Raw genomic sequence first — 26467 nt, forward strand, 5'->3', positions numbered from 1 at the left:
GCGGTAGTGTGGGGGTTAATAGAGAAAAAAAAAATGGGAGTTTCGAAGAGAAAAAAAATAAATGGGAGTTTCTTGGTGACAGGATATCCCTGGACTCTGTAGAGTTATTTAGGAAAAAAATGGGAGTTTCAGAGGCTCTGTCCATCCTGAGAGCTGCCTCTGAGGGAGTAGTATCAGTGCTGAAGGACTTACCATTTGTATTAGGGAGGGGAACTAAATTTGTGCTAGGCCTCAGCCAGTGTATACTGTTAACCTGGGACAATTGGGAAAGCCCTGGCTGGCTTTATATAACCAGGAGATTTAGAATCCCCTCTGTTTAAGGGACTGATTCTGCTGGCTACTGCTAAAATCAGTGATTTCCAGTTTTTATTGGGAACCCTCATTCCTGAACTGGCTGAATTATATAACTAGCTTGTTAACTAGTATTCCTTTTAAGGACTGAGTTTTAAAACTGCCTGATCCATGCAGTCAATACATCATAGGTGCCATTCAGTTCTCATTAAGGGATTGTTGTTTCACTGGCTGGTTACAGCTTGTTGTTTTCTCAAAAGAGAAAAGAGTAATCTTTTTTTAGTAACAGGGCTTAGCCTTTGGACTCTAGTTTTTCTTTTTGTATGTTTTCACTTTTTTGGTGTTTGAACTGAGCCCTTATGAGAAAATACAGCTTACCAAATGAGCTGTTCCTGTGGGACTAGGTGTCTGTAAAGTCTGTGCTGGGAGGTGAGCACTTGCTGTATCCTGGAGTTTAGGAGATGACCCTGCCTTTGGATGTGGACCAAACCTCTGAGTTAACAGTGCCTTTACAATGTACTGTGTTCCTGAGTGGACCTGGTTCTCCATGGCTGGCCCAGGACTCTATGGAGACTGAACACCTGTGCTGTGGGGTGTGCACTTCCTGCCTTTAGGAGTGGGCTCTGCTCTTGGTTGTGAACTGTTTTTAGCAATGGACTGTCGTTTGGAGTGGACTCTACATGTTGAAGAGAACTGTGGCAATGGACTCTACCAGAAAGGACTGTTTTTGTTGATAGTTGACTGTCTTGCTTAGGTATATCACCTGCACTCTTGTGTCCCTGGGTCTGGCAGGCCTCAGAGCTAGGAGGCTCATAGGTCATCCTGAAAGCTAAGAGTCAGAGGGTAGCTAGGCCATCCTGTGAACCTGAAGGTTGATAGGCTGTCCCTGATGCTGGTCACCCTGGTAGGAAGGTAGGTAGACTGTTCTGAGTGTTGTTGCCCTGAGAAGGGATCATCAGGTCAGGCCCTCCTAGAAGTGGTCAGGTGTCAGTGCAGCTGTGGACCAAAAGGTGCATAGGGGTAGGCTGAGATCCAGAAGGCTTCAGAACTGCCCTGAATACTTCCCTTCCAGGGAAGGGACGGGCTGTCTGAGGTTGCTGGAAGGTGTCACGTCAGTCCAGTCCACAGACTGGGTGGTTCAGCTGGGTAGGTAATGGCAGATTCTGCCAGAAGGCAGGTAGGCTGCCCTCAGTGCTATCACCCTGGACAAGTACCAGGGCAAGCTCACCTAGGTGTCTGAACAGTGCAAAGGGTGGCTAGGGGAGCTGGAAGGTGGGTAGGATGCCCTGACTGCTGTCATCCTGGGGAGGTTGGAAGCAGAACAGGCTGTCCTAGAAGTGGTCAGAGGGTGCATGGGATGGATAAAGAACCAGAAGGGGTATGGGGTGGGCTGCCTTAGAGTGGCTGGAAGGTGGGAGGGATGAGTGGGTTGCTGGAGGTCTATATTATGTGCTTTTGTGTAACTGGACTGTCTCGTATGTACAAATGTTGTTACTATTTTGTAAAGCTTAAAACTGGGGTTTGAGATTTGTTCTCACTTCCCTGAAAACTGGTTGAATGGTAGGGTTTGGGGCTTTGCCATTCCTCTCCTTGTAAAATTGCTGTTTCTGTATAGTTAATGTGCAGTTTTTACAAATGATTTAATAGTTTGAGGCTCTGCTCAGAGCTGTCAGAGGGAGTAGCTTCAATGGTGAAGGACTTCCCATTTGTTAGGGAGGCACCTAAATCTGTGCTGGGCCTCGATCAGTATACTATTAATCTGGGACAATCGGGGAAAGCCCTGGCTGATCTAACCAGGAAGTTAGAATCTCCTGTTTAGGGGACTGATTGTGGCCCAACCACCAGAATCAGTTCCAGCTTTTGTGGGAAACCTGATTTCTGAACTGGCTAATTATAGTCAGCTTTTGTTAACTCCTTCTTTATTAAGGACTTTTTTAACTGCCTGATCCCCAGTCACAGGTGTAATTCAGTTCTCATCAGGGAATTTTCACTGGCTGGTTACAGCCAGTGTTACTGTTTTGTCCTTAAAATGATTGTGGTAGGGCTTACACTTGCACTGTTTTCTTTCTTTCACTTTAGTGTTTGGACTGAGCCCTTGTGAGAATACATCTTCCCAGATGAACTGTTCCTGTGGGTAGGTCTGAGTCTCAGTAGACTCTCTGTAAAGACTGAGCACCTGTGTGCTAGGAAGTGAGCAATTGCTGTATCCTGGGGTTTGGGAGTGGACCCTGCCATCAGGAGTAGACGATCCTTGAGTTAACTAATTGTACAATGTACTGTTCCTGTGAGTGGGCCTAGTTATCTCAGGAGACTGAACACGAGTGCTGTGTGCTGGTGGGTGCACTTCCTGCCTTCAGGAATGGACTGTTTTGGCACTGGACTCTATACAAAGTGCATTGCTAGAAATACTGAAGTAGACCATTCTTGGGGATGGATTGTACATTTTAAAGAATTCGTTATGATGGTCTCTGTAGTAGATGGGACTCTATTTGTTGACTGTATTGTTGCTTATTGGGCTTATCACCTGCACTGTCTTTTCCCTGGGTCTAGTAGGCCTCTGAGCTGGGAAACCTAGGACAGCTTTCAGGACAACCTATGAACCTGAAGGTGATAGGCTGCCCTGAAAGCCAGAAGGTGCTTAGGCCATCCTGATACCAAGGTGGGTGGGTTGGCTGTCCTATCCACCGCAAGGTGGGTAGGCCACTCAAGTGAGAAAGTGGCTGAGTGCTGTTGTCTGGAAGGTATCAGGGCAGACAGAAGGGGCATATTGGTGGGTTGCCTACTGAGTGGCTGGGACGGATGGTGGTTCTCCTGGGGGGGATGGGAGGGGGTGTCTGTATTCTATGCACTTACCTAATTGAACTGTCTTACGGATTTGTTACTTCCTCTTTTGTGATAAAATGGGATGAGGCTTGTGCTCATTTACCTGAGAATTGGTTGAACAGTGGGGTTTGGCTTTGCTGCTCAGCTAAGTTGCTGTATACAGTTAATGTTAATTGTGCACTTATTTTAATAAAATAAATGTCAGGTTTTGTTCTGACAGCTGGTTCTGAATCAGTGTCAATGACTCCCTTTTGTCTGGGAAGGGGAACTGATTGAGCTGGCTGCCCACATCCAGTGTACTGATGCTGTTTTTGTTTCTAGGAAACCGGATTAATAAACTGGCATTTCTTTTGAGGTCTGACTACTTAAAAACTGGCTGATTTTGTAAGTGTTACAGGTATAATTCAGTTCATTAGGAAATTGTTTCACTGGCTAGTTACAACCTAATTACACTTAAAAGTAGAAGTGAAATGTTGGGTTTTGTGGCAGGGCTTAGCACTTGCACTCTGGTTTCGTCTTTGTGTTTTCACTTGAGAAAATACATGTTTCCAGCTGTGCAGTTCCTGTAAGTAGGCCTGGCCCTCTTGTCGGTGACTAGGCCTCTAAGGACTGGACATGTGCTGGGAGGTGAGCAATTGCTGCACTCTAGGGTGGATTCTGTTTTGTAACTGAGTGCAGGCCAGAGTGGGCTAGTTAGTACATATGGTAGCTGGGAGCAGATGGACCGATGACCAGACTGGAGCCTAGGCAGCTGAAAGATTGCCCCTCCCTTGACCAGCTTTCCTACAGGCTGGCGGTGAGCATCTATCCTCAGCCTGGAGGAAAGTGAGTAGGCAACTGATAGCATCCTCACAGGAAAGCTGGTATAGGGTAGGCCAGTCAATATGCAGGGAGCCTGAGTCAGAAGACTGGTCAGTACATTGGGAGGCTGGGAACGACACAACTGAGTCAGTCCATAGGAACACTGGCCAGGGAAAGGATATCATATACAGGAAACTGGGTGTTGGCAGGTTGGAAGTGGCTTGGTTAGTATATAGGGTGACCAGGAGCAGTGACTGACAACCATGCTGGAGAAACTGGCCAGGGAGGGTTAGTCAGTACATGGGACAGTTGGAGACCAGAAGGCTGACTGTCCTGCAGCAAGGCCAGCTAGGGTCTGATCAGTACATGGTATGAGCGGGTGTCAGGTGTCTTACATAAGACAGACCCAATATAAGTCTGTTACTGTTATCTTTGACTGAAAGTGGTACTTGAAGTTTGTCCTCATCTCCCTGAAAACTAGTTCAAAGGTAGGGCTTGGCTTTGCTGCCCTCAAGCTTTTTAAAATTCAAAATTAAAATATAAAGCAGTTAAGTGAGTTCTGTTCTCCCTGAATCAGTCAGTAAGTAAAGGATTACTCAGTAAAGGACACTGGCCTATACAGTTATGTTTCAGTATTCAATATTTGCTACACTATCAAGACATCTTTTGTACACAACTTTGCATTCAGTATATGGTATAGTGGCCCTGCATGAAAGTGTGTACATTCTTTTCACAGCAGAAATGCAAGTTTGGCTATATTAGCTAGGGCTGCTTTAGTCATGATTTGAAACAAGCAAATGTCACTACCTTAGCATGTTTAAGGCTTTTATTTAAAACTGAGCTGTAACTTGATACTGTCCATTCAACATGCATTGATCAATTTCTTCAGGAGAGTAGCAAGCAACCCAAGTTTCCTTTTGGTCAGGCTCCATCAAACCATTAAGTTTCTACACTTGTTTCTATTGACTATGCACTAATGGCAAGTATTCCTCCCAGCTCAACATCAGAAATGTATACCCTAAATCACCTTTGTCCAATTCTAGGACTTTGGGATTTTAATCATACAACATTGAAACCAGTAGCATTTGCCAAAAGTACAAAAGATTAAAGTTATATGAAATCCTTAGCAATCAAATCTGCTCAGCTGAAACTGTTTAATGTGTCATTTAGGTGTACTAAAAGACCAATTGCTCTAATAAAGCCACTTGTTGCTTGCTCACTTAAATATCTGAGCAATTACAGAGACCCCTGCATTTTCAAAGCTGTGTTTTAACACTGGGATGTTTCAGTGCTTCTGTCCTATGATAAGTATACTATAATTGAGCACCCTCCACCTGCTTGACTTTTTACTATGCAATTGAATACCTTCTAGCTTTGGATTCAGCCACAAGATGCTTGTTTTATCTTGAACTGGGACAATCTTAAAACTTTAAATATAAGCTTGCTGCATAACAATTCTGAAAATGTGTTGCTTGTTAAAGCATAGCAGGTCAGGCAGCATCCAAGGAACAGGAAATTCGACGTTTTGGGCCAGAGCCCTTCATCAGGAATGAAGGGCTCTGGCCCAAAATGTCAAATTTCCTGTTCCTTGGATGCTGCCTGACCTGCTATGCTTTAACAAGCAACACATTTTCAGCTCTGATCTCCAGAGGCTGCAGACCTCACTTTTTACTCGCATGACAATTCTGGCCAACCACCTGAGATTTCCCATTTACGCTGGCTCACTTTGAAGCTATAAGAAATACCAGACTTCAGTACTTCATTTTACCATGCTCTAAGTTTCCTTTTAAATGCTAAAAAAGCAATTCCTTCATTTAATGAATTAACTGCAAGGCTCAGGTATATTTTTCAATTAGAAGTTCAGCTTTGCAGATTCTTAATTTTTGAACAACTTAAGTGTAGGATTCTCTGAATAATGGAGCAAAACAGGAAATAAATCTTTAATGATTATTTTGAAGTATCCCACCCTTGATAATTCTATTACAATCAGCTGATGCTATGCCAGGTAAAAGGTTTTTGAAGATCTCTACTGCCCTCACATGGTTTCAAAGTGTAGACCTTCACAACATCAACTCAAGCAAAATACTATTGGTTTCATTTGCCTTTTGGTAAATTGTGAATCTTAACTGTTCAATGGACTTCTATACCTTTCCTTCCTTCCTTCTCTCCTCCTCCACCTCCACCACCCCCCCCCCCTCCATTTATAAAAGAAAAAGCAATAGACAATATCTCAAACTCAATCCAGAGCTGCATGTAAACCATTTGGTGAGGAATAATATTGCAAAAACAAGTGATAGGTAGAGGAACAAAAACTTGTATCACCATAGATCTTTGAAGATAGAAAAGGTTAATAAAACAGGCATGTAGGCCTTCATTTATTGAGAGTTTAAGAGTAGGCATATGCTCAAACTGTACAAAACATCCTTTAGGCTCCTGCTACAATATTGCACGCAATTCTGTCCATGTGATCAAGCTAGGAGAAAGGAGATTTAGAAGGATGCCACTTGAGTAATATTGACTTATGAGGAAGGATTGACTTGTTTGCATAGGAAGAGAGGCTGAGTTTTGTGCAAAGGTTGAGGGACCTGCATTGAGTGGATAGGAAAACTTCTGTTGTTACTAGGTGTTCCACGTGAAGATTCATTATCTGTGTTTGTAAGGAGTACCCCAGCTGAACTATACAAACAAAAGCCTCCACCTTCAAATTAAAAATAATGTAGGTCCTTCATCACAACCACCTGATGGAGCAGCACTGCAAAAGCTTGCTTCTAATTTAAACCTGACTGACTACGGCCTGTGTTGACTTTTAACTTTGTCCACCCCAAATTACTGGTGCTGGAAAAGCACAGCAGGTCAGGTAGTATGCAAGGAGCAGGAAAATTGATATTTTGGGCAAAAAGCCCTTCATCAGGCTTCCAGCAGCTGCAGTCTTCCCTTTTTGCCTACTTTGTCCATGCTGATCCAACACTCTAAATCATAATCGTATTATGTACTTCCTTTAGAATAGACTAATATTTTCTCTAACTCTTTTTGTCACCTTTTTCTGTTTGAACAAAAAAAAACTTTCCAATCATCTGGGATTTTTCCAGAGTCTAAGGATTTCTGGAAAACTACTCCTGGCACATCCATTATTTCTGCAGCAATGTCTTTTGATACCTTAACATGCGTCCCATGAGGTCTAAGGGATTCAAACTTTAGCCCCATTATGATCTTAGGTTCTGGGGAGCTAAAGAACAAGAGTAGGCTGTTCAGCCCTTTAAGCCTTCTGTGCCATTCATCAGCCACAATGCTATTCTGACTTTCCTGTGCTTTCTCCATAACCTTTGTACATGTTTAAGGCTGTGATAGATTATTGATCAGTAAGGGAATCAAAGACTCTGTCTACACAGAATTGTGGCAAGAAATTCCTCCTAATGTCTTAAATTGAAACCCCATTATGCCTTCTAAACTCTCCCATGAGGGGAAACCTTTTCATCTATCAAGCCCCTTAAGAATCCTATCAAATTCAAGATCACCTCTCATGCTTCTAAACACCAGTGAGCGGAGTCCCAACCAGTTTAATTGTTGTTCAAATGACAATGCCTCTTTACTAGGTATCATCCTTGTGAGCCTTCTCTGAACTGCCTCCAATAAAATACCTTTCCTTAAGAGGACCAAAACTGCTCTCAGTACTCAAGATGTACTCCTGACTAGTCATTATCCTCTCACGACAGTTATTGTACTTTTCTCTCATTTGCCCCTTATTATAGCATTTAAAATTACTGTCTTCTAATGTGTACACTAATGGAAAATAATTATTCAAATCCCTATTATTTCCTCAGTCTCATTCTCTAAGACTCCTACGGTCAATTTTGGTCTCTCTCTCTCTCTCTCTTATATACTTGAAGCAGCTCTTGCTGTCTATTTTGAGATTACTTGCAAGTTTACTCAAATCTTTGCTCACTTTTTCTACTTTAAAGATACTCCTGAAATACAAATTACTAGCAAGTCAGTGATGGGAATACCAGACTGTCCTGCCTTCTATCCGAATCGTCTTGTCTGCTCACAAAATCAAACTTCTGTACCTGAAATTGAAATAATTTAAAACAATGGTTTTTAACATGCAATTACATCCTAATTCAGTGAATAGACATCAATTTACAGCACAATCCACTAATAAAGGTTTTGATTTTATATTAAAACTTTAATATTGAATAAAGCTGTCCACCACAATGTAAATTCTTGGATTAATTCATTCAATTGGTGTTCCAAAATGTATTGGTTTCAATGGTAAGTTGGTGACATAGATGCTGGACCTTTTGGTTTTATTTTATCCTTCTTGACAAGTTCTAATCTTTATTTTGGGTGGAGGTGAGGATTTCAGGAGCCTATATACACCATCCACTTTGCTAGCTCAACCAATCCTCTATTTTAAAAACCGGTTTACAATTTGATCCAGGTCAAGGAACAGTCTCTTAACATGCATGGAGAAAACAAGATGACTTGAAGACTGAGTTTGAAATACAGACTGTCCTTTCTCTTCAGTGACAGTGCTGCACTTTTCCCAACCATTTTGAAGTTTGCTTCTTAGAACTTGAATTACGAGTGAATAGGCCTTGCATTGAAAAATACCGTAGATATTGTACTTTACTGCATGAAACATAAAACCATTTGATCACTGTACCTGTGACAAAATGTTACAAATCATGAATCAAAAGCCATGAAGTGATTTGTATTCCCCCCACAGGAAACTCAATATATCTAATCTCTAGGTTAAAAGCATATCAAAAAGGGGTCTAGAATGTTTTTAGACTTTCAATATTTAGTTAAAACATATTAGTTCTCAGGCATATTACCTTTAGATTATTCCTGGTATGCAAAATTTGTCAAAGTTCAGACTGGAATATCAAAATTTCACAAATATTTTCATGCAATCATATGTATCAGTGGTAAGTAGATCTTGCATCTACCAGTTTAAATTCACTGCACATTACATGGCATGTGTCAGACCCTTCCTCCTCCAAAAACGCCAACGCTTATAGAATTCTACCACTCTCAAGCCATTCCTATCCCACTTACCTTCACTGGTTTCACTTGATCAATATAAGGTTTCAAAGCCTCGGCTAGTTTGGCAATTAACCTCCATTTAAAAAGTGGAGGGAAAAGATATTCAGTTCCGCTTACAATTGTCAAACTGCAATTTTCTTTCTCCTCAAAGCCACCTTAATATAAATTTACATATAGAGAGTTACCTGTGTTTCTAATTAAAGCAGCAATTAACAAGCACTGTCCATCAAGGGCAGCGTGCAACCACAAAAAGGATGAATATGGGGGGGGGGGGGGGGGGGCAAGAGTTGGGGGTTGAAATTAAAAAGATGTGAAATAGGACGATGCACTCTAACCCTGCAGTGTCAAACATTCTAATTCAAGGATCAAACCGCCATGATTTACCTCCAGAGAATTGGCACCAGATATGCTTCAAAACAACTAATACCTTCACAGTATGCAATATACATTGGGAAAGGAAAGTCAGTGACTCAATTCAAAACTTGACATTCCTCAAGTCAACTTCAAATCATCAATAATAAATGGGTAAAACACTGCATTTTTTTTACAGAGTGTGGGTTAGCAAAATTAAGCTGAGCTGAGAAAATTTCACAACTGCATTCTTGTTTGTCTGGAGAATTGGATCATTTCATAATTGAGTTCTGACCAAATGAGCTGAATGTCATCCTCCTGTATCATAATGGCTATGCTGCTACAGGAGCTAGTGCTTCCCACTAAAGGTACCAGTAACCGTTTGCATGGGAAGTTTGGCTTGAACTGTGAAACCTCTGCCTAATTTATAGTTTCAGGCAGGTTATATCATCACAATCTCAGCATTTTTGTCCATCTCCCAAAAACCTCATATGGAACATGCAAGTTCAATCATGCAAACATCAAAAATCTCTGGATGCCTTTTACTTTGAAGTTGATAAATCCTTTTCTGTATTATTGAGAAAAAAAGGTGCTCTAGCTTCCTTTATAAAGAGGAACCTACAGCCTTTACAGATCAGTATGGAGTACCAGCTGCTTGCGGGTTAAACTCAAAGAAAGATTAATCATTCAAGCACGCCACCTTAGCCAATACAATGCAACACAGTGGCCTGAAAAAAAACCAAACATGTTTTGGTGAAACATTTGAATTTCCAGAAGCAAAATACTGGAAGCTGGAAATAAACATGAAATGCGTAAATACTCAAGTACATTTGGTAGTATTTGTGGGATGAAGAACAGTTAATGCTTCAAGTCTGTTGGAAGGATACCTAAGCAGCCAAATACTTCTAGAATTTCTTGTTTCTAAATGTTATATTTGGCTGGGGCTCTAATTAGCAGATTTATAAAAAGAGAAACTTGACCCTCCTAAAGTTTTTAATAAAACTGATTTCCTTACAAATCAGAAAATTAGTAATAAATTACTCAGATACTTTTGAGGGAGGGGGTTAAAACTATACAGATCAGATTGAGTTCTTCAAAGTTATGAATGCCTTCAAATTTTAGCTGGATAAGAACAGTTGCAAGGAAGGCCAGCATAAAGCCCTCTGCCACAAATCAATATTAAAGAAGATTCCATGTATGCTTTAAACAGGAAGTTAGCTGCTTTGATGGAGCAATAATTAAAGATTTCAGAGCGTACAGGAAAGTGAGTTTAAGTATTCAGAATACAGAACACCACCATAGATTTGTTCGGTTAAACAGAGAACTGCTACTGCGCAGTCAGGTTTGATTCAAATGAAGTTTTGTATCTGCTGAAATTTGCATTACTGCCATTAGATTTTGGTCTAAGATTAATGAAATTCTTTTGGATTGAACTTGTATAAAAATCTTTACTTTTTCATGAGATCATTTTGCAGTATGAAAGCTGACCTTTTTAAAACCGATTAAGAGATTACATTATTTAACAGGTATGATTAACAGTTGAGTGCTGTACAGAGGGTCCCTATTTAAAATTGCCTCACTCAACAGCATTTCTCTTTACATTATGGATATAATGAGACCAGTATGCACAGTGTTAGGACTTAATTTTAATCTTGTTTCAAGCCAGGTCAATAGACGACAGATGCAGGAGTAGGCAATTCTGCCCTTCGAGCCAGCACCACCATTCATTATGATCATGGCTAATCATCCTCAACTTCATTGTCCAATGAAGCACGCATGATCCAATTGGTGCCATTTCAGAGACGCCTTTCCTGATCCCCAAAATGCACACTGTCTCTGCTTCCCTATCTGACAATTGGAAGTTTTCCAGTCATCCATTCACTTGTTCTTTCTTACTGCCCCTTTCCTGAGCCCTCCCTGGCAGCAAGGATTTCAGAGGGAGTCAGGAAATAGAAAGGGCACAGTATAAAGAATTAGCATAATTCTCATATTATAAAACTATTTTAGAAGTTATTTACATCACACTAATAGTTTAGAAATGTTAAGTAACGCAATGTTAGAATATATATAAAACATTTATGTTCTTTTCCATAAAGGTCCCCAGAACATAACAACTGCATTTACATCAATTGTAATGGGAAAATCCGCTTGAAGTTGTACTTTCCTGGAACATAACTGCAACTTTATTGTATTAGAGAAATTTAATTAAAATCAATTTTATTTTTAAAACATTATAAATGATAAATTAGCATTTATAGCTTAAAAGTACCATTACAAGTGTTTTCCCAATACGGTTATGCTGTTACACATTAAAACACTGAATTTAATACCATACCTCAATATGAACAAGTTATACAATACCCACGCCCACACATTTCCCCATCCAACCCCCCTCCCCAAAAAATTGCCATAAATAGCCTCTACCACAACCTGTTGGATCATATTGAATTGTAATTTAAAGGTAGTATTTTTTAAAAAATACTACTTTTTAAACAATGTGTTCCTCGGAAATATTAATGGAAGAAAGACTGCTTTAGAACTATACCCATTTTGATGACAAATTTAAGTTTAATAGCAAACATCTGTCTCAAGCTCAATACTCACTTTCCAGTGAACCTACTGTTCTTTCAAAAAGTACAAAATTAGATTCAAGTAATATTAAGTGTAATTGCAAAACATTTTGCCGTCATGAACGAAGTTGACCTATTTAGAAAATGTCATTAAAAAGGAAAAACTGCCACATAGAATTTTATCCATAAGTTGGGTAAAATACTACCAGCTGAGAGACCACCATACATTCCTGAACATTCCTTATTCCATGACATTTAGGTTCTTAGACGCTTAAGTCATCAACTATTTAACATTTATATCAGAGACTAAAGTTGCAACCAACCACACTTTGTTCAGTTATCTGAATATATAAATATTTCTTGTGCACCGAAGCAATTCATTGTTAACTGATCCTTCAGTACAGAAAAAGGAATGTTGGTACATAATACATGGAAGTAATTGCAACAATTATACAAAAAAAAATCACTAATACTTGATTTTAAAAAGACTCAAGTCTGTGATTGATTTGAGTGACACCCTGAAATAAAATCTAGTACCTGTGTAGATTGTCTTTGAGGTAATCTTGGATGAGAACAGCAGTTTAACATAAACTGATACAAAATGCTAATATTTTAATACAATACCACTTCGTTGAAAATATTTTTTGAATCAATGGTTTTGACAAAGTAATCAGAGTTTTAAGAACATAATTTACAGAATGTATTTGATTCATTGCTGTACAATTATGCAATATACATAACTTACACAGTCAGCATTTTAGTAATACTGCTGACAGATAAAAAGACATGAAAAATTTCAAGTGCACTTTCCATACAAAGAATACTAAGTAGCATTGTCTTTCCATGTATGATAAAGAAGGTAACACAAGAAATCCATTATTTATTTAAGATTTATATTTTAAAACTCCTCAGTCAATACATGAGCTTCTGATTACAGCCTATTTACAGTATGTGGTCAAAAATGAACTAAATGTGTTCACAGTAATCTGTCATGAAATATAGCAACTGCTTTGCATTGGTATAAAACCCATCATTTACACTATCAATGTGGTCAGTCAGCAACACTTTGGTTGATTAAGCAAAGGAGGTTCCTGACTAGAATGCATCACTCGTTCACCACTTAGTATTTCTGAAAACTAAAGTGAAGTCTTTAAGACAGCTCTTAACTTGTTTTACTTATGAACTTTTATAAAAGTTGTTACACATTTCTTTCAAGCTCTGCTCATATCTGAAATATCTTTCTTCAATTTATCACCTCCCAAATAAAAAATCAATATTGCCATGGAGAATACACACATCTATTTTTGAGTTATTTAACACCTTCAATGATGCAGGTGTGACATACAGCAAGTATTGTCTAGTTACCAATATAAATCAAGTGCAAATATTTTGTATCTGTACTTGAACCAATAAATTATTTTCAACGTTACATTTCTTCATGTGGCAGTATCTTGTTTGGCCCACATAGCCCTTTCCCTAGACTGAAAGAAATCAAATTATTTTATGCTTGCTATCTGATTTAAAAGGAACGGCATTTGAAATTCCAACACTTTGCAGCAATGAACAAAATCATCAAGGACAACCTGTAAAACTTAATGATCATTTAATAGTTATGAGAAGTCTGACATTAGTTTTCTTTAAAAATGGTTGAGAACAGTGCAGAATGGTGAGCATGTCTGAGCGGCAGTAAAATTAAAAACTACAAAAAAGTATTTTTGAAAAGAAGTTTTATACCATACATCCTCCCACACCTGGTGGGATGAAAACTGTTTTATCAACAGAGTGGTGTAACACATGGGGCAATATAACACTGATCGTGAACAATCCAACTGGATCAATACAGTGCATACTACGCCATAAGGTATTATGGCTTATTTCCCTACCTGTTCAAATAGAATGCTGACGTGCACATGGTGTGGATGACCCCACATATTAAAATTAGTCACATACAGATTCCTAATAATGTTAGCCTTGTGAACCAACTTTCTGTATTGAATACACCAACTTTATGCTATCAACGTCTGATGCACTTAACTAATGTTCTGTCCATGGAGTTAAGAAGGGTGTTCATTTCTCTCTAGGAACCTTTAAGTTTTCTGTATGAATTATTTGCATGGTGTAAATGTGAAAACAGTAAAAGGTTATGTAACTTATACCGCAAACAAATAACATTGTACAACCAACTTACATTTAGTTAGTTATTGGATATTTCCTGCTTTTGCAGGTTTGTATCCCATTGAAATAATTGTGTATCTTGAATAGATACTTTCTCTAATATACAGTACTGTTAGTGCATATGCCAGGCATGCACTTTAATACAGTTCTACCAGTACAAAAGGTATGAATTGCATCGTGATGCACATGGGCACTAACCTTTACACAACCAGTGTGCTGTGTATAAGAGGTATTGTAACACCACAATAGGTTTAAAATCAAAGTAAAAACAGAACTTCCACAACTTGTAAGAAATAATTTCACCTTAAGTATAAATTAAAATGCAGCAAAGTCTCAGGGTCAAGCTGGAGCACAGTCTTCAGTCTAAAATATATTTGCTCGTAGTCTGCCACCAATATGTACGGAACGCTCAATTCAGGTATCCTGATATAGCAATCTTCTTTGAAGTTTCTGTACCACCCATGTGGATGCTAGAAAGTTTTTCTTTTTTTGAAGTTAGAACAATGACTACATTTACAGAAGAGCTCGCAAACATCCATCTACTGTACATATTTCATGCTGACGCCCTTCTTTTTGACATACCATTTCAACATGGAGAAAAGTTATATACAATACTGTTACAGAACTTTCGTTGATAATGAAACAGATGCAAAATCTACTGTAAAGTAAGTAGCACAATACAGAAAACCGTTGCTCCACCTCTTACTACATAAATGTATATCATGGGAATACGAGCACCATTTTTCTTCATTAAGGTGACATCCCTGTTATCGCACCCTTCTTTATTTCAAGGGCCCTCAACTTTTTCCAAAGTTCTTCTCGCTCTTTTTCCTTTTTCTTTTCTCTGAAAAATATTTTAAAAGGAAGTTGGACCATGTTATGAATCAAAGTCTCCTTCTGTAAGTTGTTACTTAATTTCATAATAGACTGAAGCAACTATGAGGAAAACAAACCATTATTGGAACTTGACCTCATTGAACAGTACCAGCGTGCACTTTAACCATTTCTAGGTTAACCCTAATGAAGTGAAGCTGTCAGCATGGGTGAAAATCGAGAATTTTGATTTGTACAACAGAGTGACACCACTGCCATCCAGGGAGATGCAAGCAACAGAATGCCTCAGCCCTATAAACTGTGACGGCATTGTGATATCAGCAGCCAAAATTCATGAACAAAGAAATTAAAGGGTATCACATTTTTTCACCAATTTTTACAGTTCATAAGATGGGTAGGGAGATTATTAAAGAATATAAATGACTTCTTTCCTCCAAGTTACATAAATTTGCATTTCAATTTTTTGTTTCATTATTTTATTTGTTGAAGCAAGTGGTCAATCATAAATGAGAATATATTACAAAACCTATTTTATGCCTGTGCTTGTGTTAATAGGAAACAGTTTAAGTGTCCAAACCATGCGTTTTAGCTTTGTCCTGCTGCAGTGTTTTTGTAGTCTTGAAATACTTGCCATAATCTTCCTTTCAGATTTGTTACTTTTGTATGATCAAATTAAGATGCCTGTTGTAAGGAAAGTCCTATATTATTAATTGATCAATGCCATATTAAAGACAGTTAAGATCTTACTTTTGGCGATCCGACTTGTAGGTTGCTGTGAGCTCATCAAATAATGGGCTGTTCATTTCCATAAAAGCCTTCAGTACATTGTAGACTAAAGCGACAATTGCCCTGCAAAAACAGACCAATGCTTAGAGAATATTTTGACCAAGTTGCCATGAACCACAATAAGCGGCAACAAAAAAAGTTAAAATAAATTGGCTACTTCAGTATTGAAATTAAACTAAAGTGATTACCAGAAATTAATATAAACTAGCATTAAATCACAGATTCCCTAAAGTGTGGAAGCACATTTCGGCCCATCAAGTCCATACCGACCATCCAAAGAGTATCCTACTTCTCTACCCTATCCTTTTAACCCTATATTTCTTATGGCTAATCCATCTAGCCTGCACATCCTTGGACTGTAGGAGAAAATCCATACAGACAGACACTGGGAGAATGTCTATGTGGAGTTTACACAATCACCAGAAGCTGAAATCAAACCCAGGTGCCTCGCGCAATAGTAGTTATCAGATTCCTGTCAATTTCTGAGTGTTTCATGGAAGGCTTCTCTCCATGAACTCTAGTGCATTTTCTCATGTAAATGTTATACTGCTCATCTAATTAATCATGCACCATGTCCCCACTGCACTGCTCTTGCTTTACACTGCATTCAGCAGGAGCCAAAGTACTCACCATTGTTGGGACTTAAGGGTTTCTTGTTACTGATGTCAAAATTAAGGCCATAAGATATAGGAGCAGAATTAGACCATTAGAACCTGGAGTCTGCTCTGATATTCGATCATGGCTGATAAGTTTCTCAACTCCATTCTCGTGCCTTCTCCCCAAAGCCTTGAATCCCTTACAATTTCTGTCTTAAATACTCTGGTCAAAGAAATTCCTCTTTATCTCAGTTCTAAAGGATTGTCTCTGGACTGAGGCTGTGCCCTCAAGTCCTGGTCTCGCTCACTAATGGAAACACCTTCTCCACGTCTACTCTATTCAGGCCCCTCAGTCTTTAAGTTTCAATGAGATTCCCCCTCATCTTCCTAAATTCCATTGAATATTAGACCCATTCTCCTGCTCCTTGGATGCTGTGTTTTTCCAGCACCACACTCTCGACTCTGATCTCCAGAATTTGCAGTCCTCACTATCGCCAAAGTCTTCAATCACTTCTCACATGACAAGCTCTTCAGCCCCAGAATCGTTGTTGTAAAACTCCTCTGGACCCTCCTTTTTTAGCCTAAAATCCAGCTTTGCACCAGTTCAAATACTGCAAGCCAGGAAGAGTCCTTTATAATTATAGTACACCCTGATTTGCTGACGAAGACCCAGAGGTTCTTGTGGACAAGGCTGTGGACTGGAGAGGCAGCACCTTTTCTCAGAACTACCAGCAAAGACCATGGCACCAGACTTTGCAAGCATGTACGAAGTTGCTACTCAGTCAGCGCTTGCCAGGAGGGCAAGACAGATTAATAGCCTCCTGCCCTTCACAAAGGTCACCATCTGCTTTCTGCTACACTCACTCTAATGCTGCTCCTGCACACATCTCTGCTAAGACTGATGGTCTACGACTTTCATCATCGCACGGAACTTCTTTCAAGAGCTCTCATCCATCCCATTCCCTCAGGCTACTAAGTCCTCCTGTCCTCTGCACTTTTGACTCGCCTGGACAGCTTTCATCCATCCATACCAATACTTAACAGCTGTGTCAGCTGTTTTCGTTTTACTTGATCCCTCCAGTTGACTCATTCCAAGAGAAAACAACCCATCACAGGGCTGAAAGCCAAGGTAGGTAATGGGATGTCCATTATTCATTGCCTCACTCCACAGGAGAGGATCCTTGAGCTTGTAAGAGGGGATAGAAACTGCTCATGTGCCAGCAACTATGCAAGATTCACTATCAACAGCAGGGGTGCTCTTTACTGACACTGTCATGTTTGCTGAATACACCTGCATCTCTTGCGTTACTCATGCCTTCTGCATGCAGTAATAGCACCTGCATGATCTGGACCCAGAGGATAGCGGACCCACTCCAGCCAACACCACCACTTCCAATTCTGAGGAAGAAGTCACAAATCTCTGAGGAATCACCAGCTTCCTCCAACTCAATACTGACACTTCAGTGGGTCTTCTGCCTCAACTTAGAGTCGAAAGCACATTCTATTGAGCACATACAGGCATGCCCTAGCCAAGGAAGAAACAATGTGGTTTGCTTAATCTCGTAGAACTGGAGACCCCTGCTATCTGTTCAGCCTCAAGTAAAGGACACCATGGCGTCAGCCATTAATAACTTTGACAAAACTCACAAGCTAACAGGAGCAGCAGGCAGGTTTGTCAGAGACATGTGGGAAGCTAAATTAAAAGCTGGATGAGTTCACCAATGTAATCTGTACAAGCTTGAGCACTACTTGCCAAAGTGAGCAATTGGAAAGTTAAATGTAGTTAGACAGGAATAATCTCAGCAGAGTCATTGTTGAATTAGAGAAAGTACACAGAAAAAATAAAATTCTCCAAGGTATCAAATATTTCCATTCCAAATGAAAAAATACATACGGATTCCAATGTTCTTTAGAGATTCTATACAGGCTGGGAAACATGATGGGCAGGATGACAGCAGAGTTCTCCTCTATGAGGCTCATAATGTATTCATTGTTCCAGTAATAAAGTGCCCTTTCAGCCACCTTTAGGGAAGAAAAACAATTAGATTTATAGCAATATTTAAAATCTTTGTAGTGCTCTGAACTAACACAAGCACTAGGATGATAAATATTTCAGTGTGGAGAGATGCAACCATTTGATGCCAAGCATGCTGTGCTACATGTTATCAGCTCAACTAACATACCACAAAGGGTCAGGGTCCTAATTAGGCAGATACTTGGAAATTTAACAATTAACTTGCATACTAGTATGATATTTTAGATTTGCATTTACAATCTAGGTTACATGCCAATTTAGATTACTATTACATTATATTATATACACTGTGAACTTCCTTACTGTTTGGTAACAGGCCAACCAGCAACTGACAATTTAGAGACCAAAATGGAGACTTCTTATTCGAAAGTCATGTGTGGTGTCAGCCAGCTGACTTAAAGCTATAATGCCTTTCTGAGATCTGCGCAATAATACAAAGCACACTCTACAGACAGACAGTCAGTATTTGTTCTCATTACTAGGTGATCTCCTATGCTTCAATCAGGAGCTAAAACAACTTTCAAAAGTAGAACTTGCCCACAGTTTTGTGTTTTTTTTAAAATTGAGAGATCAGTATTATCTAGACTGTTGACATTCATCAGCACACATTGCCTACAACGCTTAATCATGGCCTCGTCAAGTTGACATAGGGTAGTTTTTGGCCTAATGTAATCTCAAGGGCATAGACACAGGGAAGTAGCAATTGCAGATCAGCCTTTCAAGCATGAGATGGCTTCATTAGTGTTAACACTTGAGAAGTATGTTCCCAACAAAGAATTTCTATTTACAAGTATCTAATAAAGCCAGTAGTTAAAGCAAGTGTTGAAAATTGTTGGGGAAATCAAACCTAATTGAAACACAAGAAAAGCTTTAGTCAAACTAGCGTTATTCAATTTTGTTGATATGGTGCTTGCCATAGACTAGAAATAATGGAATGTAAATATGCTATGCCCATAACACTGTTGGATTTTTTTTATATAAGATGATGAATGAAACTTTGCAGTCATTTTGGGATATCTAGTTATTGGTACTACATGACATTACAGAAGTTCATCTCTTTCAGTGTGAATCACTTCTCACAAATGCCAACATCCTAATGATATTGGAAAATCAGTTCAACTTTACCACACCAGAAGCATCATTAACCATCCATGTTTGGATTTCATCTATTCAACAGACAGTCTATCCAATGTTGTTAATCTGATATACTTAGGGAGTTTAATCCTAATTCCACTCAGTCTTGCATAATTTCATAAATTAAACTACAAATTAAGTGGTGCATGACTGAATTCATTGAAACTATTGAATTAGTGTCACAACCTCATACTCATTATTAAAAAACTCAGTTGTTCATTTTAAAATAGGCAACACACCAAGCTATTCAGTTTTGTATGTCCTTGAAATTTAAAATGATAATTGTAGTAATTAATAGTAGTTAGCTTATAATTTATGGGCTGACTTCTGAAATGATTTGACAAAAACTTTTCTTCATTCACTCCACAATTCATAAGTAACCTAATGGAGAATTGTTATACACAAGTTCAACTTCAACCTGGGCTAGGAATGTTAAACAGTTCGGCAAGTCAATTCAAGTTTAATTGATATCCAAATCTAAATTAGGCATAAAATGCTAATTATCTCCTTGAGAAAGTGTTGAAATGCAGAGTTTAAGGATTTATCTCCGCCCATGTCAAGGTGCTAAACTCAATGTTCTTGCACCAGGAAAGAGACCCAAGTTCAGACAAAAGCAAATATCTGCATTATGCAAAATCAAGATTACTTTGTAGTGTGAAAGTAGGAATGTGATGCTGAGATTAATGTATATACCATTTCTTATTAAAATTTATGTTTGAAAAAAATGAATTCTATACACATATTTAACCGGTGCTTCTTCATCTTCCTGTAGACCATGTGCTACAAAATAGTGAAATAATGATAGGTACACAGTTCAGGCTGTGGAGCCAAGCAGGTACATTGTGATATAAAGAATATTTTAATTGAAAAGGAGAGAATGCTAATCTCAATTTAATCTGCTGTTAAAGGGTTTTCAAATGTATGCATGCAACAAATTGAAATAGAAACCATTCATAGAAGGAGTGCCTTCTCCGCTATTCAGTATGATCAGCCAACTCAGCACCATGCTCCCACTGAACAAACATAGAATACAGTGAAATAATCATGTGCTGGTATTAAAGAACCTAGCAAACAGGACTTCCAAGATTACTACAGGCACTTAAAGAAAGCTTACCAAAAATTCCAGAGACTAATTAATTTCAAAACTTTTTTTGGGACTTCTCTCGGTAGTGATCAGAAATTTAATGGCACAGTATTGCTGTTCTTTTTTCTTAATTATGATCTTTATTTTTAAAAATGTTCCAAATGTATGCATTTTTAATAAAAATGTCGACAGTAAGTAGGAAAACAGGTCAAGGTATAGGCTACAATTGTTGTATACAAATTAAACTTGAGAGCAGCAAAAATATCAAACATTTCTACAATACTACAATCGTCAAGAGACAAATACCAGCTGAAAAGATGAAGAAGCAGGTTAAATCTGATTCTCAAATTTTCTTCCTGGACCTTTAACAATTTTTAAATATCTATTACATATGCAAATAAAGAAAAAAGGTATTTATTGTCATTTATTTCCAAACACCCCTAACTCAATAAATTAATGTACTACTCTAGCAGATTGAACATACTTCTGTTGTATGGAGAAAAAATAATTCATGTCAAAATCCCAAAAGTGTGCTGTGCTAATGGCAATATTGTTTCCACCTATAGCATAAGAAGCAACTTCTAACCTGAAAATGAGGGCTGGAAACACATCTGGAAATTTGTTTGAAGAGTGGGTCCTGAATTTTTACAAATTGTGCAGGTTCAATAACATCCAAGATTTCCTCCAACTCCCCAAGGAACATGACCTAGTATGAAATAAAGCAATAAGTCATTAATTTTCACAAAATATTTTAACGCTATGATGTTCTCAACATAAGTCACTTAACCTGTGGATCTGTAATTCAGCATATCAATGCTTCTGCAAATTCTGTGTATTTGAATCCATTTCTTAATCTTGTTTCCTATCCACCTGTCCTGAATGTATTCACTAATCAAAAGGTAACATTCTATAAATCTCAGTAAAACTCTGCTCAACTTCATGACAATTTATTTCATTATGTGGTGCCTAAACATCTCCTTGTCCAACATTCACTTCTCACACTAATAGTGGTTGCTCTTTCCCCAGTCGAGCCCAGAAGCACTGAGGTGAAGTACCATGATACCCTTACTACTATTGACCATCACCAGCTACCTCAGCACAGGTCAAAAATGAAAATCATGATTTGATCTGAACAATTCCATTCCATGCTTGTAAAAGCAGAGATGTTGGGGACTCCAGAACATCATTGCTTTCATTTTATTTAGCATTTGAATTATTCCAAAATATCACTTTATTCCTTTAAAATATCAATAGCTTAAACTTGTGTTTATAATTTCAGGAATAACATCCTAATAGACTAGTAAAACATGATTATGAATTAGCAAATAAAAAACAATAAGACATTTTACAAGCAAAATTCATGACATACTAATAAAGCATCTCTTTAGTCAATCTTCATTTTGTCACATTGGCAAATTTACTTTAATCTCAAGTTTTATTGATATAAGAGCTAGGTATTAACAAAAATATGTACAAAATTAAAAAAATCATCGATGTTTATTGCCCATTTAAACAATCTTCTTTCAATGAAATCCAAAATTTTTTTTAAAAAAGAAAATCATACTAATCTAAGAATTTCATTTCATTCTATAGTGGAAGCACCTAAGAGCATTATTTATGTATCATTGAGTTCTCTAACATAAAGTCTTAAAATATAACATTTTGAAATTATTGCATTATTGTGAAACCTGTAACAAAAGAAGTGTAACTCATTAGAAAACTTAAACAATTAAGCACATAATACCCCATAATCCATCTTTGCATACCAGATCTCCAAATATTGCTTCTACTAAATTTAAAATGAAACCTAAACTACTTTTCAAATTAAATGGAATTTTCAACTGTGGCAGATACATGAAATGGGTAGGAGTGAATTAGCCACTCAACCCTGAGAGACAATTGCACAGGATCATCACAGGTGGTCAAATCTATATTACCCATTTTGACATTGGTGGAGTTGAAAGTTCCAAAATAAATCTTCATTAATCATTGCCAATTATAAATTGGGTCTTAAATAGTAATAGTAAAAGCTGAGTATATGCATTTTACCTGGTTTTCACACAATAGTTTATCAACAGACCAAGAATTTAAATAGAATCGCTCAAAACACATGTTCTACAACACAAACCTGGACAAGCACATTACAGATTTGATAGTTTTTACAGATGATTTATTCAAATGTCCTACATGGTTAATTTAGAAAATTCTACTGCTCATGATGCAGAAAAGAAACGTAATAAGCAGTCTTACTACTTCACCAGGACCATTATTTTGTCAAAGTCTTGGGGTGCTGCTGTGACCCGAATAAGCAGGAATGCCTGTCCCCATATTCTGACTTGGAAACCTGGAATATGATTGGTTCAGTGTCAGAGATGACTGGCTGTCAATCATACCTGACACACAGAACATAGATGATCTCACCATGCAATGGGGAAGTGGGAACAGATGGAAGTTGTGACACCAGGACATGTTTTTATTTTAGAAAAACAATTTTAAGGCACAAACCTATGAAATGGAATGAAGTTTGAAAAGAAAAAGTGCAAGTTTCTATGAAGCAAAGCTTATAGGTTCACTGAAAATGAAACCAAATGCCTCAAAACTTTAAAATTATAAATTTGGAAACAAAAATGAATACTTATACATTAAACATGAAAATTGGTCATAGCATACCAGAATCTGTCATCAGCATTAGGTTTTCATTAGAAAATGAGACTGCACATTTAAATTAATAGATTTGTGTCAGAATTTCTCTGCTAGCTATTCTCCACTTCAAGCTTTAATTTCATATAATATCAGTTCACATCCAAGCTAATATCAAACAGCCAAACTAATGCGGTCAATGCTCATTTACCTGTATGAACCAAATCATGTACTGCAGTCTGCCCCAAGACATGCATTTCAATTAAATCAATCATGTTACTTTACAAATAATGGAAATTATAGCCACGTTATTGGCAGTTCTAATCGGTTAAACTATTCTGAAATTACTTCCATAATATTGGCTCTATGGATATACAGAATTGTGAAAAACCATCAAGAGAAAAGAACAGAAGTCAGAGTTACAAACTCCAGTGATCATATTAGGAAGTTGGAAAGGGTATTACTGATGGGGTAATATTTAGCTACAAGAGGACTATGTAAACAATTGTAAAATGTTGTGCAGATAGTACGAAATGGACTGTTTGTACTTAAAGTTGATAAGGCACCGGGTTCAGATTAAATGCATCCAGGGACATTGCTGTAAGAGAGTGGAAAGAGGGGTACTGGCCATAATTTTCCACTACTCATCAGACTTAAGCACGGTGTGAGAAGACTGGAGAATTTCAACATGTGCCATATTTATAAAAGGTGTAAAGATGAATCCAGCATCTACAGTTTGGTCAGTTTAACCTCAGAGCTGGTTTAAAATTTTGGAAATTATAATCTGGGACAAAGTTAATTGCTACTTGGTTAAATGCTGATTACGGAAAGCTGGCACAGATTTGTTACTGGAAAATATCAAGACTAAGTTGCTTGATTTTTTTGTTAAACCAAATGCGTTGATGAATGTGTTACAGGTGATATGCATAGGAGTTCCAAACAGCATTTGATCATTTGCTGTATAACTACTTGTGAGCAAAGTTTGAGCTCATGAAATAAAAAGGACAGTAGCAATATAGAAATTGACTGAGAAACAGGAAACAAAGTAGCAGTTAACAGTTGTTTTACAACTGGAGGAGAATGCATACTGGAGCACCCTAAGAGCTAGTTATCAGGACTCTGCTCTTCCAAATGAAGATGCGTACATATAAATCTAAAATGACCTAAATGTCAAACACATGAAAATTTGCAGATAATATTAAACTTGGAAGCACTGTTGATCAACAGGATAGTGTAGAACCTAAAAATGCCAGAGGTTGGTGAAATGTATGTGCACATGGCAAAGATTCTTAACTTTGAGAAGGATCAAGTTATCTGTTGTGGAGGAATGCCGTTGAGAAACATAATAAAAGCAAGGTTAAATTTCAAAAGGGGATGCAGGAACAGAGGGACATGGATGTTTATATGCAGAATTCACCAAAAATGGCAGAATAGGTTGAGAGAACAGTTAATAAAGCACATGATATTCCAGGTTTATACATAGTGGCCGAATATAAAAAACAAAGTAGTTGTTTTATATAGGTGCAATATACTAGTTTGATATTGTTACGAGGCTGTTCATTCTGGCAAGGTTATGTCATCCTTGATTTTGTTCAGAGAGGTTGTAAATGGCCCAGACTCTGAAAAGTCAGAGTTTGGACAGATTTTAGGGCCCATTTGTTTACAGCTAACAGATACTGCCTCAGGCAGAAGGCTTTCAAGTTTAACAAAAGACTTGTATAATTAAAAGGGGAGTGGCCAGATCAGAAGCTCTGGCAGTTTAGCAGTCATAGGTGTGTGTGAAGAAGCTGCCACTCTTTATTCTAACTCTAAACCTGTGAGCCTTTGTTTCATTTTTACCTGCTGTGCAAAGTAGTGTTTATTGGGATTGTTGCAAGTATTTTCAAACAGCGTCATTACGTCAGGATAACCTGTCGTGTTCGGATAGGATAAGTTATTTTGGTATTCTATTTTCTGTGCTGTGTATTTCATTCAGTAATCTTGTAAATAAATTCTGTTTTGTTTAAAACTAAACAGTCTGACCAGCTGATTCTCTCCTGGAATATCCACTGTACACTTGCTTAAATCAAATAACGGTTAGGGTCTGGGCTACATTCTAGAAATGTTGAGAGGGGTCTGGCCTGGTCCATAATAGTATCAACTAAAATATTAATTTCTGGATACCACACTTTATGAAGGATGCAGAGGTATTTACAGCCATTATGAAGATCAGTTTAATCAAGAGATTAGGAAGTGAATGGAATTAATTGAAAAGAAACACTGTAGTACTTGGGGCAGGGGAACAAGCAGGAAGAGGGAGGGAGGGAAAGGGAGAGGGAAAAAAAGAAAAGGTTTGGGGGGGGGGGGGGGGGGGGGGGCGGGAAGGAGGGTAGGGAAGATAGGAGGAGAGAACTTGATGAATTGCTCCTTCAGATTGCCAATGCAGACAATGGGCTAAATGGGTTGCTGTGCTGCAACCAAAGATTCCTTGCTTCTAACGGATTTTTGCATTCTTACAGAATAAAGCTAGTTAAATATTTTCACAATTTTAAAACAGACTTTCAAACATCAGTATTATATGAAACAGCAGCAATCTATTTAGGAAACCCACATCTTAGCATTCTCACAACAGATCTTCCACAGAAGATTCAAGAAAATAATTTGTTTCATGGCATTTTAGACCTTTAATTCTCTTTTGTAATTATGGGATTGTAAGTACTTCATTGTGACATCCTAATAAATATTTAGGAGTGTTTGTTATTAGAGCCTTTCTTCTATATGATCAACAAAAACAAAAAAATGTTTTTAAGAACTTCTTTAACTTCAGCAGCAAACAGAATTTTTGCTGAAACAATTCTGAAGATAATCTGTGCAGTCAAGCACTTGAGTGCTAAGGAAGAAACTGAATGATAACAGTGAACAGTTTTTAAAAGTTTTGTAATTAGCATTTTTCATCACTTATCATTGCAACCTACACTTTTCTTTAGACAAATTTAGAAAGGTGTAGGTTCAAAATTGTATACTTACCTCTTTTTGACTGCAGGTTTTTGGCCAAAACTTCAGTAAACCCCTGACGACCTGAAGCATACAGGACAAACATTTTAAGATCAATCCAATTTAGCATTCTTTGAAAAAAATTATTCATTGGGAATCATTTGTGAAACATACCGGTTCCGTTAACGTTGGATCTTTTTCTAGAAACTGTACTACACAATATGCCAGCTGTTGAAAAAAGTAAATGGACTGTTAGAGTAAAAAGAACACTTTCTTTTAAAAAAAAATACCAATTGTACCATATCCAAACCAAAGTCTTTGTACAACA

At 37.9% G+C, this 26467-nt stretch overlaps 1 protein-coding gene across 1 annotated transcript in view; it reads right to left on the bottom strand.

Annotated features, from left to right (window-relative positions):
• Positions 1 to 13468: 13468 nt before the first annotated feature.
• The window catches only part of ppp2r5eb (protein phosphatase 2, regulatory subunit B', epsilon isoform b), an 85958-nt gene continuing 72959 nt past the window's right edge, over positions 13469 to 26467 (bottom strand). Inside the window, exons 8-13 of the mRNA XM_060829343.1 lie at positions 26314 to 26367; positions 26173 to 26223; positions 21113 to 21232; positions 18168 to 18295; positions 15639 to 15740; positions 13469 to 14901 (exon numbers count right to left, since the gene is read on the bottom strand). Of these exons, the coding sequence (XP_060685326.1) occupies positions 14808 to 14901; positions 15639 to 15740; positions 18168 to 18295; positions 21113 to 21232; positions 26173 to 26223; positions 26314 to 26367 (549 nt within the window). The 3' untranslated portion in view covers positions 13469 to 14807. The remainder of the gene's footprint in view (positions 14902 to 15638; positions 15741 to 18167; positions 18296 to 21112; positions 21233 to 26172; positions 26224 to 26313; positions 26368 to 26467) is intronic.

Source organism: Hemiscyllium ocellatum, chromosome 8, assembly GCF_020745735.1.
Source record: "Hemiscyllium ocellatum isolate sHemOce1 chromosome 8, sHemOce1.pat.X.cur, whole genome shotgun sequence".
Lineage (NCBI taxonomy): Eukaryota > Metazoa > Chordata > Chondrichthyes > Orectolobiformes > Hemiscylliidae > Hemiscyllium > Hemiscyllium ocellatum.